Genomic DNA, 18,068 nt, shown 5'->3' with positions numbered 1-18,068 from the left:
TCATAGACTAGAGACACCCAGAATCCAGCTTATTCAATGGTCGCTCAGCATTTAGCAATGGAGAACCCTCCAACCATGGACGGAGATCTGGGCCCAAGATCTCTGGAACTGTCCAGAGCGGGGAGGACTAGTCGAGCATGCTTATTAGAAAATTATAAGAAGTGACTAACTCCCCCATCTTGAATATTCTACTACTTTCTCATCTCCGCGCAAGAAGTATAAAGCACCGCGATTTCGGCCGATGAAACTGCTCTGGTCCATTTTCGTTGGCATTGTTGCAATTGTCTTCACTGTCTTCAAGTTCAATCAATACCAAGTCAATATCAGTCTTGATCCGGAGTTCTTGAAGAGTCTCTTTACAACGACAAATACAACTACATCTACTACAACTACGACTTCAACAAATCAACCTTCTTTCCCCACGCAAGAACCAGTCCTACCATCCAAAATGTCTCTCCCGCGCACAATCCGCACCGTCTTCCTCGCAATCGAACAAGCCGAAGGCGCAGGCGCCCGCGTCCGCCGTTCAATCGGCACCCCCAAGCTGCGCAACTTCTCGCCCTTCCTCATGCTCGACCACTTCACAATCGGCAAGGGCGCCGGATTCCCCGACCACCCTCACAGGGGCCAGGAAACAATCACATACCTCCTCTCCGGCGGCGTCGACCATGAAGATTTCGCAGGGAACAAGGGCACAATCGGACCGGGCGATCTGCAGTTTATGACGGCCGGAAAGGGAATCATGCATGCTGAGATGCCGCATGAGAATCCCGATGGAAGCCCCAATGTCGGCATGCAATTGTGGGTTGATCTTCCGAAGGAATTGAAGATGTGTGAGCCGCGGTATCGGGATTTGCGCGCGTCCGAGATTCCAAATGTGGATGTTGATCAGGGGCGCGTGAATGTCAAGGTTATTTCGGGGCAGAGCCACGGCGTTGATTCCGTGCGGGACCTAGCATACACACCATTGTGGCTGCTCGATATCACCATAAAACCCGGCGGTCGTATCTCGCAAGTCCTACCCGTCGGATGGAACGCCTTCGCGTACACGTTGTCCGGAGACACGATCTTCGGATCGCGCGACAAGACGCAGAATGTAAAGGAGTTCCATAATGTTGTTTTCGAGCAGACCGGTGACCATGTTGAGGCGAGTGTGCCTAATAATGCGGAGACCGAGTCGCGGTTCATTCTTGTTGCGGGCCAGCCGCTTGATCAGAAGGTTGTGCAGTATGGGCCGTTTGTGCTGACGAGTCAGGAGGAGGTTTATCAGGCTATGCTTGATTATCAGGCGGCGCAGAATGGGTTTGAGAGGGTTAGAGGCTGGGAGAGTGAGATTGGGAAGAGAATGGCTTATTAGATTCTTCTTTATTTGTATTCAAGTGATTTTGTGTAGTTAGATACTCCTTTGGCGTTAGTTTGAATTAGAAGCTTGATGTACGATTTTTAGATTGCTTGGATTTACTGGTCTTCACTCGTAGATCATTCTTTGATTAGTAGATGTACAGAAATCCACATCGCAATGCGCCATATCAGATTACAAGCAAAGAAAGTAGAGAGAGAAAGTCGCCAATATGTCAGATATCCAAGGCTCGGATCAAGTACTTTTCAGCAGCCTAATATCGACAAGTATCGGCATATATATACATCTGATCACCAAGGTTGGGTGTAACCCCATTAGCCGTCCGGTTCATGGTGTCAATGCATACTTGTTTTGCGTCTATTTTGCAAAGTGCAGGTCGTAGCCAAGCCACTTGCGTGCGTTCACACCAGCAACATCCAAGCCAGGAGTTCCGTAGGTCAGGGGCGCGAAGAACCAGAATCCCCAGATGGTGGCAGCCAAGATCGTCAGAGAGGCAATCCAGCCGGCAAGCATAGACTTGAAGCCCATGCGCTCGCGGGCAGTAACGAAGCGCCTAACCTTGGCCTTGCCGGTCGGGTCGTCTAGACCAGCAGGGATGGTTGCGGGAACCGAGATCGGCTGGATGTTGAAGATGAACTCAATCAATGCGCCGGTCACCAGGGCCGAGGCAACGTGAGCGGGCAGGTAGTGGTGCAGGAATCGCTGACGGCCCATGAGCCAGAAGGGGAAATAGTGAGCAGCCCAGCACAGGAACAAGAAGCCGGTGCTGTTATACAGGCGCGAACGGGAACCAGTTCCCCAGACTAGGACGGTTAGCATTGCGCTTGTTTCATCAGTTTAATAAGTTAACTCACTTTCTTCAACAGCATCCACTCCACGGCGGAGAGAAAGCTGGTCGGCACCGATAACACCGGCGAACACAGCCAACAGACTGCTGGAAATCCACCATCCGATAGGGTTACCCAGGAAGTAGATTTGCTCGCGGGTGTCGCTCTTGGTCCAGAAGCTGACACCACGAAGGAGGAAGGGCCACTGGAATGGCTCACTAGCATAGGGGTGGCTGCTAGTCAGGGCGTTGTTGTGGAAGAACATGGCGCGCTGCAGCTCAAGGTACTTTCTCCAGAAGGGCAGGTGCTTGACCTTGCGGTCTTCCTTCTTGAGACGCGGGCTATCCTCCTCCAAGGACTCAATAGCTTCAACAAACCAGATGTTACTGCTCTGAGCGACATTCTTGTTACCGTTAATTTCGGCTTGCTTGAAGGCCCAGTCAGGCAGAGGAGAGGTGTGAGTCCACATGGAGACCTTGGTTGGCACGTGGACCAACTTGAACTGACTAGAGAGCGTTCGGAATTCTTGCTTGGACTTGCCGTGCTCAACTCGGATCTCGAAGAGTGTGTCATTGTGTCTCTTGCCATCGGCGACTTCGTGCGAAACGGTGGTGAACTCTTGGTTGGTAGGGTAGTAAGGTGAAGCGACGTCGTGGGTGAGGAGAATAGTGTCGGTACCAACGTGACGGAGCTGAACAACATCACCGTTGCGGACCTTACGGCTCTTCTCGTCGTTCTCGTCCAGAGGTACGGTAGGAATGATTTGCCAGTGGTTGTTGGTGTCGTTGTAGGGGTAACCGGTGACTTGCTGGCCTTGACTAGAAATACGTCCATCGTCGTAACGCAGAGGGTAGGTGTCGGGGTGACTGTGCAAGAAGACCTTGGTATCCTTGTGGCGCATCGAGATGCTGTCAAAGTACTCAATGCTCACAGACTGAGAAGCCATGGCATTGTCGCCCAGAGTCTCCTGGAAAGCAGGAGTCATGAAATCATCACCAGGGCCGGACTGAGTCAAGATGGCGAAGTGAACCTGGAACCAGAAGAGGTAGAAGAAGAAAGGAATGACAATCAGGGAGAAGGCTCGGGCCGCAAAGTGCTTGCTCCATTCGAACATGCTGAGGGCACCGCCTGGTCGTCGGATGTCCAGCAAGTTCCAAAGATCCACCATGACAGCGGATCCAATGGTGACGAAAGTGAAGACACCGACGTACTTGGTGGAGATAACGCAGCTCAGGGAGACTCCAGTCAGGAGAAGCCACTTCCACCATTTGCGTCCAAAGGGCTCATGGCGCAGCTTGTAGAATCGAATGTAGCACAGAATGCTCAGGGCCATGGTGATGACCAGCGTAGAGTCCAACAAGATCAGACGGTCTTCGCCGATGTGCGCATTATCGAACAGGATGAGTCCCGAAGCCAAAACACAAGCCGGCAGAGAGTATCCGGATTCCCACATAATCAGGAAAATCACGGGGATCGTGAGGGCACCGAGGGCGGCGGGCATAGCACGGAGAGCAACATAAGGGACCTTGTTTTCAATGTACGATTCACCAATGTTCTCGAACAGGAAGTGTCCATCGTAGCCGACAAGCCATCCGGTGAAGGCAAGCAGGAGTTTGGCAAAGGGAGGGTGGACATCGAAGAAGTAGGTACGCCGTAGGTAGTAGGAGGCAAACTAAGCGGCGCGCAACAGTGTCAGTCTCAGGGAAAGTCGATGGAGCTTCCTGCAAGCACGTACCTTTCCAAAGTGCACCTCATCGAAAACGACTTGGTCAGGGTAGGAAATCTTGTAGAAGCGGGTGATAAATGCCAACACGGTCAGAATGGTAATGGCCAGCCGATAGTCCCATTCCGACGAGCGAGGCGCTGCATGTTGAGCAGCCGACGAAGCAAAAGATTGATCAAAGGGCACCGCAGTGTCCTCCTTCTTGCCGCCCCTCTTCCGCAGAGAGGGCGAGGAAGACATAGTCGCCGATAGAGAAAACAACAGGGATAAATGAAAGTACGAATAGAACTGTGAAAGCTCGAGTTAGCTTGAGGCAAAGAAAGGACGTGGTGTCTCGGCAGCAGGACAAGCTCACATCTGAAAATTAGCTATGAAAAAGGACAAGAAATTATTGGCATAGTCGAATTGAGGTGTTCGCGACGGAGGTCCGGTCCGGATTGCGTGTCTTTATCTGGCGGAACGGAACAAGTCCAGCCGGCGGCACATGCGAGCCTCAGGGGAACTACATACGTAACAGCACGAGCTTAGCCAATTCGACTGTTTCACTTTGTTTTAATTGATCTGGAACACATTTCTATCTGACATTGAAGATTGCACATAAAAAGAAAACAGACTATATTTAGAAGATGTCGGATATCAAACGCAGCTCCATGCTCCGAACGCTCAATGATGCCAGTATATGCTCACAAATATAGATAGAGAAAATATAATTTTCTGGGCCTATCCCATCAATCGTCGTCTGAGAGATTCAGGAGGTCCAGCTCCGTTTTTACCAACGACTGGAAATCGGCTCGAGACATGCCCGTCGCTTTGGCGAGACGGAACAGACTCTTGATATTCGAGCCAATATGCTGCTTCACTCCTACTTCATAGTTGGACTGGTTCTCCGCCTCTTGTTCCAGCTTTGACACTGCCTCTGAGTTCGAGGACGATGCAGATTCCGGTCGGGGATGGTTCAGCGGCATTCCGTTGGTACCGTTTGTATAGTCATAAGGCGCAGCGTTCCCGTTTGACATATCCCGCTTGGCCAGCTCCGCAAGCATATCTCCACCGAGTGAAGTTGGTCCGAGCTCTGGATGCTCTTCGTCTGGATCGTGATTGTCCATAGCGGGTTGTACATCTGCGTACTGATCGAAGTAGGCTGCTTCGGAGGGGCCCTGACTCTGCAACGCTGATGTCAAAGCAGGTGGGACAGCATTCTTCACCGAGGGGGTGCGGCCAGGTGTAGCATCGTATCGAGCCCAGTAGTCATCGTCATCGTCCTCGTCCTCTTCTTGCTGGGGAGGTGCCAGGTATTGGTAATTCTCAGCCGCTTTGAGAGCATCGTCCACCATCTTCTCCTTCGCATTTATGTTTGCGTCTCCAATCGAAGGCGCCCAGACTCCATCGCCCTCTTCAGCGCCTTCGTGAGGAAGAACTTGTGCAACTAGCCAGCTTGGTGAATTCTCTGCTTTTGGACACCAAAGATACACAACCTTGATTTGGTAGTCATTTATGATCACCTGCGAATGAAGCGTTTCCTCGTCCACTCGTTTGTAGGCCACTGGTATATCGTCGGGCAAGTCGATTTCTCCGGAGACAGGATGAGGCTCAAAAGTGGCTCCATCAATGAGAGATTGTAGACGCTCGCCTTTCCCGGAGTCCCAGCAAAGTAATCGAAGCCATGATTCGGTCGAGGAAGCAGCCACCGAGCTGAGAATCTGAACTCTTTGTCGTAAAATGGGCGATAGAAGCGAGAGAAGAGCTGGCGGAGGTTGCTGCGAAACAAATGCCGTTGGGAGACAGGCCAGCAGCGGAGGGAGCAGGGCACGAGGGTCGGGAGGAGGGATGAATTCGACCATTGTCACAAGACTGCGACCTTGAAGCTGAATAGTCTGTATGGCTTATTTGTCCTGTCCGGTCGAGACTCGATTGAGGCTGATTGTGGGTTCTCGATGGCGGTGAGATGCGGGTCTCTTAGCAGATGCAGTGAAGAGAGTGCCTGAAGGTAGTGAATTCAAAGTAAGAGATCAAAGAAAGGACGAGAAGAGCTCCATGATTCGAGACCGGGCGCTGAGCCAGCACTTAAGGTGGTGATTTGGAGATTGATTGCCAGACTGAGACTCCCTTCGTCCGAAGGAAGAGCGGGCGCGGGTCACTTGCCTCCCCAATGCTTGCGGGGTTTGCATATCGCTGTATCCAGGTCCACTCTCTCTCTCCTCAAGATAACATCCACCAGGGGCAGATCCGCCCATCCAAGCTTTCTATCTGCGGCACGAGTTCCGAGCCTTGAAACATGCAAGGTGCGAGGTGCTGACCGTCAAAGGGCAAGAGTTTCGAAAGAGCATCGTGTTTTTTGTGATCTCCCGCCCGCTCTGTTGTGATGGTGCTCCTTGCATATGCTAATTCGCTAGTGGCGTCTACTACTGATAGCTGCAGTGCTTGGTCCTGAGTGGTACCACCAACGATAACTGCATACAGGCTAGACATACCCCGGGGTTTCATTCGAATGCCGCTATCTTCAGGGCTCTTCTGCGGAGCTTGCGGTGCTCAGAAGCAACGACCATGAACACTGCAAAGAGAACAATCGCCCCTCCCAGCGCACAGGCTAATGAATAAGGACTTATAAGCTCCCACCCACCATGGAAATCCAGAGCTACCTCCCATCGGCTTATTGAGGCAATGCACAGCTTCCTTCGTTCCGTCGTTGGCAAGTCGATGGGTCGCAGCATTGCGTTTCAGACTCGTCGCAAGAGCCTCCCCCGCAGCCACACGCCTCGCCAGCTTCGACCACTCCATTGCCGCACTGGCCAGCAGGAATGCTCACCATTCCCTCTGCATCTTCCACATCCTCCAGACTGACAAAGCATTTCGTATCGACAATCTCATGATTTATACTGGAACATATACTTGCTATGGTGCAGGCGCTAAACCTTGTCATTTCCTGGCTAGCAGTCGGATTCATCAGATAATGGTCTTCAGCGTCGCAAGTCGACGAATTCAACGGACAACAATCCCCGGACGCATCAAGGCCAGCTGCACAGGTATCAGAGCCGCAGTCATGACTTGCACCAAACATATGCGCCGCCTCGTGTCTAATCACGACCGAATGTTAGCACACGACTGTTACATGGTCGGGCACATGAAGAAGGATAATCTCACGCGAGACCTGCCATTCAGTGTCTGAGTGTCCGACAATGTTTGCTCCGATTCCAAAGTCAAGGCCGTCATAGTCCTCGCCTAATTTGCATACTTCTCCCACCCAGGACACGCCAATCTCACCAGCAGGGGCAGCGCAGCCAGTCATAAGCGTCCAGATTGCATTGTCATCCTCAACACCAGCCCTCCATGCTGTGAAGCGGTCCAGCCGCCAGTTCAATTCCCCTTGTGCACATGAAACATCCCACGGGTGGCTACCATAAGCAGTGTCTGAGCACTCTGGGCTACTTATGATCAAGTCTCGAAACGCCAGGGTGATATTAAAACTGTTCTCGAAGACAACAGATGCGGTTTTCACGACGTCAATGATGTTGCGCTTCACCTCTGCATCTGCATCAAACGCAGCTCTGTAAGAGAAATCGATCGCGACGCCGACATACGCGACCCCTCCGGTGTCGAAGCATTCAGTTGAACTTTCATTGTCTGTCATTGGCTCGTCTGGCCATGGCTGTCGCTTTTTCAAGCTTGACCATGGTCTTCTCAGCCAGCCATCTCGACGCGAGACACGTTGCTTCGTCGCACCAGTCGTCTTGTTCATTGATAGGACGGGGTAGGCATTGGATTGCCCGTTCCAGGCATTTGCGATCATTGTCTGCAGTTGCGTTCGAATCGCAAGTGACACCAGGACGCACTGTGGTATAATAGTGGCAAACCTGCATACATTTTTCACGCCGATCCAATGCTGGTATCTGATCCACAGCCTGTTTGCGGATACCGAGTCGCTTGGCTCAAACTTCTAACTCGAGGATCCAGTTGTTTATCAATGGACAGAAATCATGCGCCAGGCTCAGCGAAGACACCCAGTATACTTCACTGCTGCATGACCGAAGCTGTGTCCGCGTCATATCGGACGAGTGCTATTTCCATCGTGCAACAACCACAACTTCCTCATACTTGGCTTCCTCGGTAAACCTACAGATTCCGGGGCATTTTGAAACAATCCTGCATCCTACCAGAGCAGAGCCCAGGAAGCTATTGAAGGACATATGGTAGCCCTTGCAAGTAAGTCCTCGGCTGCTGGCTAACACTACTCTCAATTGAGTCGGCATCCTGTTCAAGCAAGATGCCGAGCAAATCGGAGAACCTGGAGATCATTGCGTAGACCCCAGATAAAAAGCGTTCCAGTCTTCAGAGCGCGAGGCATTTACCTTTGTTGTTTATTCCCACAATCATGAGTGTCGAGCTTTGGGAATTGTGGTGGTGTTGAGGACCGTAGGAGTTCCGTAGTGTGTAGAGAACCTTTCGATCTCGGATAGAAAGCTGCACAGAAGGGGTTTCCCACGGTATCTTTCCATAATTACGTTAAGAATATCTGTAATCATTTCCCAGTGGAGGAAAGCCATGCACATGTTATCGGGATGTCGCGATAGCAAACAAGACCGAAGAAGGAACTCCAACCCCTCCAATTCCAGTTCCTTCTTCCTTCGCCGATCCTCTCACACACAACAACAATGTCTCAAGACCATGGCCACCAGCTGACACTGGAAAAGTCGGCCTCCGAGGTAATCAATCAAAATGGCTCACCAACACCGCAATATAATGAAGAGGAATTATCAACCTCGGAATGGAAACACCTCGAATCCAAAATCCGCCGCAAAACCGACATTCGCCTGTGCACCATCGCCGGCATCCTCTGCAGCCTCAACCTCCTAGACTCAGGCATTCTTGCCTCAGCTTCAGTCACAAGTCTATTCAGCGATCTAGACCTCCAAGGCCAGCGCTACTCCGTCTCAATCTTCATCTTCACAGTCGCAAGCATCGTCTTCCAGCTTCCCTGCACCGTTGCGGTCCGCTGGGTCGGCCCACGCCGATGGTTCGCCTCTATCACGTTCGCTTTCGGCTTAATTACGCTATGCACGGCGTTCGTCCAGACATGGCGTCAAATGATCGCTGTCCGTATCCTGCTCGGTATTGCCATGTCGGGGATCTACCCGGGGCTCACGTACCTCGTTAGCACGTGGTATACCCGGCGCGAGCAGCAATTGCGCTTTGCGTTCTTGCAGTCTGGAGAGGTTGCTGCTTTGGCAACGGGCTATATCGTCAATTATGGCCTTAACCTTCTTGACGGTCGTGCGGGGCTAGAGGGCTGGCGCTGGATGTATCTCGTCCAGGGTCTAATTACTTGTGTCATTGGCATAGTGACGTACTGGTGGATGATCGACTTCCCTGAGAATGCTCAGAAGAGCTTCTTCTTTCTATCTGAGATAGAGGCTAAAGTAGCGGTTCAGCGCATCCAGGCTGATCGCGGCGATGTGGTTCCTGACCCGTTCGAATGGCGCAAGGTTCTCGTTAACTTTACAGACCCGAAACTCTATGGTTTTGCGGTCATGTACTTCTTGCTTAATATTACCTCGACGGCATTGAATTATTTCTTGCCGCAGATTATTGAGTCGGGGTTGGGGTTTTCGAGCAATGAGTCTATCTTGCTTTCTACGCCGGTATGTATTTGCAACTCGACTGGTTCAGCCCTACCCTACCCTACTACCTTCCCTTCTCCCAAGCATACCTTATCCAGACAATAGTAAAACTAACACCCCAGACAGCCCTACTACTACGCCGTCCTCCCCGTCATCCTAACCTCTTTCCTCGGAGACACATTTAATCTCCGCAGCCCCCTAATAATCTTCAACGCTCTCTGCCTAATAGCCGGCTATCTAATGTTCGGCGCGCCGCCCGTCGTCCCCTCAAACACTTCCACCCATGGCTCGAGACACATCGCCCTCCGGTACGCCGGGACATTCCTCGCAACAGGCGCGTACGTCTCAAACTGGGCCGCGCTAAACGCTTACATGGCGAATAATGTTGTCGGGCAGTGGAAACGAGCTACGACTGCTGCGGCTGTCGCGGCATGTAATGGGCTTGGATCGATTGCGGGGAGTTATATCGTTAGGAATCAGGAGGCGCCGGGGTATGCGACTGCGGTGTGGGTTTCTGTTGGGTGCGTTCATCCTGTTTTCTTGTCTTTGTGATTTGTGGTCAATTGCTGATGGTGGCAGGTCGCATATTCTCATGGTTGGGATTGTGGTGTTGTTTACGTCGGGGTTCTATATCCAGAATAAGGAGCAGAAGGGTGGGAAGGTGCTTCAGAACACGGTACGTTACTTGTTACTTCGTCTCCCACTCCGCCTATCTACATTCTTTTGTTATAGGTGATAGCTATACGGAGTACTTACAATGCTATTGCAGGTTGGGTTCCGGTATACGTATTAGGGCTCAGTAAGATCTGCGTCTTTTTGCCTTTGACATGGTCATGGGATGGGGGGCTCTTGAAGAGAGGAGAGCGAGAATGTGTTACGTATATATTTCGACCATCTGGATGGGTTGCTCTACAAATATGCTGACTTAGGTGGTGACTAAATCAGACGGGTCACGAGGATACTACCTATTTAGCAAGATATATATATATAGACATTTTCGAAACCCCATTTCGAATATCTGCAAGCAGTGAACCGCAAAAGTCGACACCAGCTACCTACTCCGTACTTTCTACAATGAATTAATCAAGTCAATCTCTTCAAACCCAAGCTTACAGTAATCAAGCACCAAAAAGCACACGCCTTGATATTCTGCTGTACACTGTCCACATGCAGTTGCTCAACTATAGTCATAATGATACACGCTTGTAAGCTCATTATAAGACATAAACATATGCTTTCTCCTCTCCCCTTTCCCCATTCGTTGAAGCAATCAGGCGTAGCCTATTGCACTTCCACATGCAATGGCTGCCAAACTCACAGCCAAGCCAGACCTTCGAGACTAAAGAGGCTGGATGGACTTGTCAGTTCAAAGAAGAAGGATTGAAATACAATTAGGCGGCGGCCTCGGAAGAAGCTATCCTCGGGTCTCTAATGCCGTTTGTGGGTTCAGATGGTGTACGTGGATCGACGGTGCGGTTGACGAGGGTTGTTTGTTCGGCTTGTAGTTGCTCGATTCTTTGCGGTCGCCACCTGGATAGGACTTTGCCGGCTGATGGGCGGGATTCCTCATCTGTGGAGAATTAGTGGCTGGGATATGGTATGGATGTGGACCAAATGAACTCACAGTTCTGATAGACTTCCTCTAGGGCATCGAGGCAGATCTCTCGTGCTGGAGGGCGGAACATTATCAGATACCTAAGAGTGTCAGTTCAGGTCATTAACAGAGTTAGGGGTTAAGCAGCGTACATGAAGGATTGAACGCAGAGATTCACGCGTTCTGGATCCTTTGCAAGGCTTGCGATGCGCTTTGCTATGGGAATCGTGACTTCGGGGATTTCGCTCAAGAATCGGATGAAGATTTTGATGTCGCGCGAATCTAGATACGGCAAGAATCCGTCTAATAGCCGCAACACCCAGTGGTCATAATGCAGTGCCACAGTAACCTCGTCCTCTTCGTCGGTCCGGCTGTTGGAAGCAATCTTCATTTGGAGGCGGTCGTTGTACCATTCCTCGTTCAGCCACATGATGCCAACATTCACTCGCCCCCTGAAGTCTTCAAGTATATACCGGTAAAGAGTCTCTCGTATCGTATCTGAGATGGCGGGTTTCTTTCTATTTGAGCCGTCTTCTGGCTTCGGACCTTCCAACCCAGCGGGAGCCCGCGTGGCAATACGGGTGAGTAGCGTCACCCAAGCGTCACGGTCAAATGTGCTACCGGCCAATCTTGAGAATCCGAGTTGTTGACCCTGGCCCTTTGTCGGGTTCGGGGCCAAGGGCGTTGAACCTAGCATGCTGAAGACTCTAGAGACGGCGCCCCGTCCAGCCTCTGCAGCTTGGTCCTCGTTGAGTGGAGGAGGACGTGGTAAGACAAATGGCCCCAGAGACACAAGATCAGGTTGTTCTTCAGGAATGGCAGCAGACACCGCAGTTTGATCCTCTATTGATGCTGGGACGTCCATGGGGTCATATTCGGGCTCATAGTCGTCGTCGTCTTCGGTAGCGCCTGGTTGCGGTTGCGCCATTTGCTGCTTCAACACGGTTTGATATCGCATTCGTACAGCCTGGACCCAAGTTAGCAAACATCTCAGTACAATGTGATCAATAAAATACCTCAACAGCTTGGTTCAACGGCGACTGGTCGACACGCCCGAGCAGAGGAACCACAATCTTGACGATGAGATCGGGGGGTAATTGCTTCACATCAAACGATGAAAGGCCCGAGTCCTCGGTCAGGGTGAAAAGCTGGGCGAAGCTGATTCGGCCTGGTGGAAGAGGGGGCACTTTGATAATGGAAGGTGTTTCGGCATCGAGCCGCGCCCGTTTAGCAGCATCCAAACCATCAGTTGGCTCAGTTGGTGGACCTCGCTTGCGTGAAGAGTCGTCAACTGGTTCCGCCCATGACTGCATTAGGCGTTCGATATGTTGTTGCATCTTCCCCGCGAGAGGGTGACTCGGGTTTCTAGACCATTGTTAGTGTACTTTCATCAGACGTGATGCTGGCAACGCGCACCGCTTTAATATGTTGATGAGTACGGCGCGTGCCGTCCTTTCCATGGACTTTACTCCAACTCGCACTGCAGGTGTGACCGGCGAGCGGGCATGCCGCGCAGGAAAGAAGCTGAGAATCGCATTTATAATCTTGTTGCTTATAGCCTGTCGGGTTCGGATGAGGGCCGCTAGACAGTTCAACGTCGCGTTGATGATGATCGGGTCACTACAGGCGACAGGATATATTAACTTTTGATTTAATTGCGGCAGATGGTGGCAATTACCTGGCTTCTTCGTGGAAGACGGACATAATCCGATCTAATAATCCAGAGGACTCGGCTTCGAGGTTCGGTAGAGAGAGTATAGCGTGATTTCGAGGGACAATGGCTAGGGATGTCTCGTTTTGTTCCGGTCGCTGATTCACCATTAGTCCCGCCCAGTGTCTTCACTCAACAGCTCAACTTCAGAGACATACCCTAGGATCTGCTATTAAGCCATGCGTTTGTACTAGGACGACTCGTTGAGCGAATTTGATGCAGCATACTCTGACAGGATACGAGAACGTATCCCACCGGCGCAGTATATCCTGCTTGATGGCTTCGATATGCTCCCATGATTGCTTGTCTTCGGAGTGGTTGATACTATCACGCCAAGTATTAGTGACTGTACAATTCACTGATAGAGTAGGCAGCTGGTAGGGCTCGTCCGCGAACGTCTACAAGAGGTGACCCTGGGAGTGGATGAAGAAGCGCCGGTCACCTACATATGCCTAAAAACCAGTGGGTATAAACTGGCAGCGGTCTGCACTATATTCTTCAAGACCAATTGATCATTCTCCGGAAGTTCCAGTATATTCCGCACGGCCTGCAACACATTTGTAGCCAACTGTTCCTTCTGGGCTGAAGCAAACGCAGGACTAGCGAACGTCTCGGCGAGGAACTCGGTCCCCCATCTCCGCAATTCCACTCGCGCGTGTGCACCGACAATTGGGAGGACTCCGTTGACGATTTGGGGGTAGAAGGCAGCGTCTCCTAGGACTAGGGCACGGGCATTGTTGAGCTGCGTGATCTGGTCGGCGACCTGGTCTCCCGATTGAGCCATGGCGGCTCTGCGGGGGGAGAGAACCAGTAGGGCGGCGGAAGGGCGAAGGTGAAGAAGGTTGAAGGAGCGATTTTGACGTCGGGTCTACGTTGCGAAACAATCTAAGGGAGCCAGAGCAGCAAGCAGCAAGAGGCGCGCGCTCAGAACGGAGGCGCGGTAGCTATGATGCTCACGAGATTCGAATCACTTGAAACAGCTGAGCAAACTAAAAGGTATGTTGGGTGAAAAGCCGAGGGAGGGTATCTAGATCGAAGGTCGAGCGATGAATCGAGGCGCAATACGGACGAGGAATAATCAGTGGGCGAGATGATGAAAGAACGATGGGGATACAGTTGAAGCTGTCGCTGTTGGACAATGACGGATTTCTTGCACGCGCTCGGAGCAGGGTTCGCCCGCTCCGGGTGGTATCCTTAGATATAACAAAACAGCGTATTGAGATACAGGTAGTATAGATAGCAGAGAAGAGCATACTCATAAGCTAAGTATGCATCATATTAAGCTCCTTACCTTTCACACAAGTAAGTGGTCTGTTGGCGTTGACTGAATCGTTCCAAGTATTAGAACATAATCACGTGACTTGGAAGTATACAGCCGGTTGCAGACGACAACTTATCATAAAGACAGCCAAAAGAGTCTCCTCAATTTTGGAGCTGGTCTGAAGTATAAAGCGGTATTTCATTCTGAAGGTCCGGTTATAAGTCTTAATCGTGCATTGCATTGCTGTAGTTGTACCTGGCAGAGTCCAGACTCCAGTAAACGCCGAGACCGCCCGCGCATCGTCGGATGGGCCCATCCATCTTTCTCACTGTTGAACCCCGAGACAATCGTCAAGCCTCGAAACACCGCAACTTGACGGTCAGCGTTCAATCGATTATTTAAAAAAATGGCTCTCGGACTGTACGTCCCCTATTCCTCGCCTCTCCGCTCCTTTCCCCTTCAATCACCCGCCTAGCACTCGAAAACCACCCGCCGCTCTCCCGCAACCTCCGACAGCACCGAACAGAATAGACCAGACTGACCAAACTCGCAGCTTCAACTCGACCTACTACGGCAAGGACTCGCGCCCTGGCGCTGCCCTTCTGCGCGCTCGCCGCCCATACCTCGTCAAGAATGCCGCGACGGGACTAGGCCTTTGCGTGTTCACGATTGCTGTTTGTACGTTCCACTTTCGCTAGGCGATTGTGTCTTGAACGATGAAAAAATAGGAATGCTAATTGTTGAATTTCGACATGCATAGACGCTTACACTATCCGCGCCGTCGGCCAGGATGAGTTCTCCGATGTTCAAGTCCCCGATACCCCTGCCGCTCCTCAACAGTCGAAGCAATGAGATGAGATAGGATAAAAGGGAATGATTGGTGAATTTATCAGACAGACATCAGGTCAGAATGCCTACTTCTCAACTAGCCGACATTGGGTTTCTTTCTAGTTATGGTGTATATGGGGTTTGGAGCATATGGTGATTATGTCACGTTCCGTTGGTGCTATTATCGCCGCTTCCTTCCTGAGGGCTAGGAACGGACAGCCTCTGCCGGGAGCCAGATCCATGGAGACCGGTGCTAAGCTTACCAAGAGGAACCGTACCCCCGTCACATGTTCTGTGGGCTCTGCTGCGAGACGAGCAGATTCACTAGGGTTTACTTATGGCATTGTACATTATCAACGTCGCGGCAACGACGAGAAACTCTATTGGACTTCTACCCATTCGCTTTAGTATAGGAACAATTTTGTACAGGTGAATTCGGTTATATCTAGAGTACCGAACACCCAGTCGGAAAAACAGTATAAAGACATATATGGAAGAAATGCAGCCAGGCAAAGCACCCTTTCTACTCAGAGCGCAGGACACGAGGGCCCTTCTTCTTGCTCGCCTTCTTCTTCTTGCTTCCCTTGTCGAAAGCAACGGCGTTGCTGTGGTCACGGCCCAGGTTGTCGAGGTCCTTGACCTTGTAGATACGGATGATCCAGTTTTCACTGGTGAAAGCTTCTTCCAAGGTGGAAAGCTGGGGGCTTTCCGCGGGGAGCTTGGCTCCACGCACACGGTCAGTGGCCTGACCCATGGGGAAGAGCTTGTTGAAGTTGTGGTATGACATCTTGTACCTGTTGTTGAAGTCAGTATATGTCTAGCCTAGGATAGTGGGGACGGGCATTATACATCAAGCTGTTACGCATGGTTGGGGTGGCTTGGTCATCCACGCGGTATTCTCCTCTAGGTGTGAAGAAATCCCTCTCTTTGACCTCATCAGGCCAGATGCCTTCCGCAATGCGGACCATCCAGAGGAACTTGTTGATGTCATCACCGGAGTAGCCAAGCAATCCACCGAAGACAACCAACACGTAGTCAACATCGTGCTGGCGCAGGATTGGGTAGCTGACCTCCTCGCGAGAGCTCATGGCCTTTCCGACAGTAGCAATGTGGGTGTTGTTCCACGTATTGTTGTCCACAAGTGTCGGCCGGTCAGCCATGCCACCAATCTGGTAGCCGTAATCCCACCAAGACATGATCTTGGAGTTGGCAGGAGTGTTTTGGCGAAGCCAGTAATAGGCCTCTCTGTAGTCATCGATGATGAACTGGCTTCCGTCTGGCATTCGGCTAGCCAGAACAACAGATGGCGAGGAGTAGGCGTTGGATGTGACCCAGGTACAGTGAGCAACGAACAGGAGAAGGTACACAATGGCAGTGGAGGTTGTCACAGCCTTAGAGAAGTAAGAACTGATGCCGACCTCAGGCGACCTGGCAGAGCGAAGACCTTCGGAAGAGTCATCGTTGCTTCGGCCCTTGGTAACCGGTCCAGGCGAAGACTTGAGGTAGGTGTCGAGGATGTATGATAGGACCAAGGCAGCGGCAACACAGACAATGGGGGTCAATGTCAGCATAAGACGAACCATGACACCGGCGAAGTAACTAGCAAGGACCGAGTAGATGATGACAAACACGTGCTCGTCCTTCAGGTCACGGAAGCACATGTAGACACCTGCGGGGAAGAGCCAGATGAGGAGGTTAAGATCGAAGAAGAACGACGGCCAAGCGGTAGGCTGGTGCTCCGAAACTGAAGCAATGATGGGAATATGGATCTTGGCGTAGCCAGTATCCCACAGAGAGTAGAAGCGACCACTCCAGGGAGCAATAACACCCGTGACGCTCAGAACGATCAGTCCACCGAAGGCAAGGCCAGCCGTAATGATGATCGAGGCGGTGAGAAGTCTCTGGAATTGTTTGCCTGGAACAAAGCCACGCACAAAGTCCGCAAAGGCCACAAGCTGAACCAGACCGAAGATACCTGAAAGTTATTAGCATGATCCTGTAGAAACCTTAGAGTAGAGCTCACCCAGTGCGGACATGTGGTCACTGTTGCGGATTGGCAGGAATCCGACGAAAGGAATCTGCATACTGGCCAGAGTTCCTAGGGCATACCATGTGGTGTAGCTGATATAAAGTCTGGAGCTGTATCTGCCCATACAGATAAGGACAAAGACATGCAGTGGGATAAGGTTAGTGATGAAGACGTATCCACCCCAGGCGGACACCATGTAGCCGTAGAAGAGGGCAGCCAGTGCTCCCCACATAATGGAGCCATTCTTGACGGCCTTGATCCAGAGGTAAAAGGTGAACACAAGGAGGAAGATAGCAATCGCTTCGTTGTCGTAACTTCCGGCCACCGAGCGAGAGATGTATCCAGGGGTGATGCCCATGAAAGCGGCCGCAAGAAGACCTGCGGAAGGCGAAGAGGACATCTCGTTGGTCAAGAGGTACATGGCGAACGCTGTGAGCCCGGAGAATGCGGGCGCCAGGAGCACGCAAATGTTACGAATGTCGACGGGAATGGTCAGGAAGCGCAGGATGTGGTAGATGACACCACTAGTCACCATGAGACCAGGGTACAATGTGCCTCCGGTAACCCGCCCAAGAGGATGCCATGTACCTGAATAAGAGAAGCGTGTCAGTATATCATGGCCTATGACACTGCAATCGGTGCCTGCCAGCTAGTTGGCAGTTCCGCAGGTAGGGGCAACGTACGGTCATCAAACCAATCCCAAAAGTCGTAGAAGCCATTCTGAACCAGGTATTTCGTTGCTCGGAAGTTAAACCACGGGTCGACTAGACATTTGAGTCAGCGTGCTGTTCGAATATGGAGCGGGCGTTTCGAGGTTCGTGATCGTGAGATTTCCTGGCCGTATACATACATTCGTGGATAATACTCTCGAAGCCTGGAAGAAACAACCACGGTAAGCAATTACTTCAAATAAAAATTCCTTGAAGCAGGAGCTGTCGAAACATACGGATAACACTAAACAATCGACTGGAAACAGCTGCGGCTGCGATGGTCACCAGAATAATGGTACGCAACAGACCGCGCGCACTTCTGCCGGAGCTGCCCTTGAGAAGGACATCTAGGGTAGACTCGGCCATGATGGCCCGGAACAAAAAGACGACAAGTTCCAATGGGAATAGGA

At 51.4% G+C, this 18,068-nt stretch overlaps 8 protein-coding genes across 8 annotated transcripts; 3 read left to right on the top strand and 5 right to left on the bottom strand.

Annotated features, from left to right (window-relative positions):
• Positions 1-448: 448 nt before the first annotated feature.
• On the top strand, positions 449-1,357 carry BDV14DRAFT_196096 (pirin family protein; the record flags this gene model as incomplete). The annotated part of the gene is made up of 1 exon (XM_073772366.1): positions 449-1,357. The coding sequence occupies one exon, from the start codon at positions 449-451 to the stop codon at positions 1,355-1,357; it is 909 nt and encodes a 302-aa protein (XP_073632236.1).
• A 360-nt stretch (positions 1,358-1,717) lies between these two features.
• Positions 1,718-4,150, bottom strand: pmt4 (dolichyl-phosphate-mannose-protein mannosyltransferase; the record flags this gene model as incomplete). The annotated part of the gene is made up of 3 exons (XM_073770930.1): positions 1,718-2,163; positions 2,215-3,859; positions 3,923-4,150. 3 exons carry the CDS (start codon positions 4,148-4,150, stop codon positions 1,718-1,720), a joined length of 2,319 nt encoding a protein of 772 aa, XP_073632235.1.
• Positions 4,151-4,445: 295 nt separating this feature from the next.
• On the bottom strand, positions 4,446-6,239 carry BDV14DRAFT_165494 (uncharacterized protein). Its single transcript, XM_073767341.1, has one exon. It carries the CDS (start codon positions 5,749-5,751, stop codon positions 4,639-4,641), a length of 1,113 nt encoding a protein of 370 aa, XP_073632234.1. The 5' UTR covers positions 5,752-6,239; the 3' UTR covers positions 4,446-4,638.
• Positions 6,240-7,001: 762 nt separating this feature from the next.
• On the bottom strand, positions 7,002-7,697 carry BDV14DRAFT_196093 (Metallo-peptidase family M12-domain-containing protein; the record flags this gene model as incomplete). Its single annotated transcript, XM_073772365.1, has 1 exon — positions 7,002-7,697. The coding sequence occupies one exon, from the start codon at positions 7,695-7,697 to the stop codon at positions 7,002-7,004; it is 696 nt and encodes a 231-aa protein (XP_073632233.1).
• A 675-nt stretch (positions 7,698-8,372) lies between these two features.
• On the top strand, positions 8,373-10,518 carry BDV14DRAFT_101789 (putative MFS transporter). Its single transcript, XM_073765504.1, has 4 exons — positions 8,373-9,546; positions 9,652-10,046; positions 10,105-10,201; positions 10,295-10,518. Exons 1-4 carry the CDS (start codon positions 8,560-8,562, stop codon positions 10,316-10,318), a joined length of 1,503 nt encoding a protein of 500 aa, XP_073632232.1. The 5' UTR covers positions 8,373-8,559; the 3' UTR covers positions 10,319-10,518.
• Positions 10,519-10,622: 104 nt separating this feature from the next.
• Positions 10,623-13,716, bottom strand: BDV14DRAFT_101780 (RNA-processing protein PTA1). The gene is made up of 8 exons (XM_073765503.1): positions 13,277-13,716; positions 12,989-13,154; positions 12,798-12,928; positions 12,536-12,739; positions 12,136-12,484; positions 11,272-12,086; positions 11,150-11,220; positions 10,623-11,095 (listed from the first exon to the last, which is right to left on the bottom strand). The coding sequence occupies exons 1-8, from the start codon at positions 13,612-13,614 to the stop codon at positions 10,917-10,919; spliced, it is 2,253 nt and encodes a 750-aa protein (XP_073632231.1). The 5' UTR covers positions 13,615-13,716; the 3' UTR covers positions 10,623-10,916.
• Positions 13,717-14,497: 781 nt separating this feature from the next.
• BDV14DRAFT_196090 (uncharacterized protein) lies at positions 14,498-14,943 on the top strand (the record flags this gene model as incomplete). Its single annotated transcript, XM_073772364.1, has 3 exons — positions 14,498-14,511; positions 14,645-14,769; positions 14,852-14,943. The coding sequence occupies 3 exons, from the start codon at positions 14,498-14,500 to the stop codon at positions 14,941-14,943; spliced, it is 231 nt and encodes a 76-aa protein (XP_073632230.1).
• A 499-nt stretch (positions 14,944-15,442) lies between these two features.
• On the bottom strand, positions 15,443-18,024 carry BDV14DRAFT_196089 (dolichyl-diphosphooligosaccharide--protein glycosyltransferase subunit STT3; the record flags this gene model as incomplete). The annotated part of the gene is made up of 6 exons (XM_073772363.1): positions 15,443-15,713; positions 15,769-16,894; positions 16,943-17,536; positions 17,632-17,712; positions 17,799-17,822; positions 17,895-18,024. The coding sequence occupies 6 exons, from the start codon at positions 18,022-18,024 to the stop codon at positions 15,443-15,445; spliced, it is 2,226 nt and encodes a 741-aa protein (XP_073632229.1).
• Positions 18,025-18,068: the final 44 nt, after the last annotated feature.

Source organism: Aspergillus stella-maris (genome assembly GCF_047715825.1).
Source record: "Aspergillus stella-maris strain CBS 113639 unplaced genomic scaffold BDV14scaffold_5, whole genome shotgun sequence".
Classification (NCBI taxonomy): Eukaryota; Fungi; Ascomycota; class Eurotiomycetes; order Eurotiales; family Aspergillaceae; genus Aspergillus; species Aspergillus stella-maris.
The sequence above is the reverse complement of the archived record's forward strand: the minus strand, read 5'-3'. Positions and strand labels throughout refer to the sequence as shown.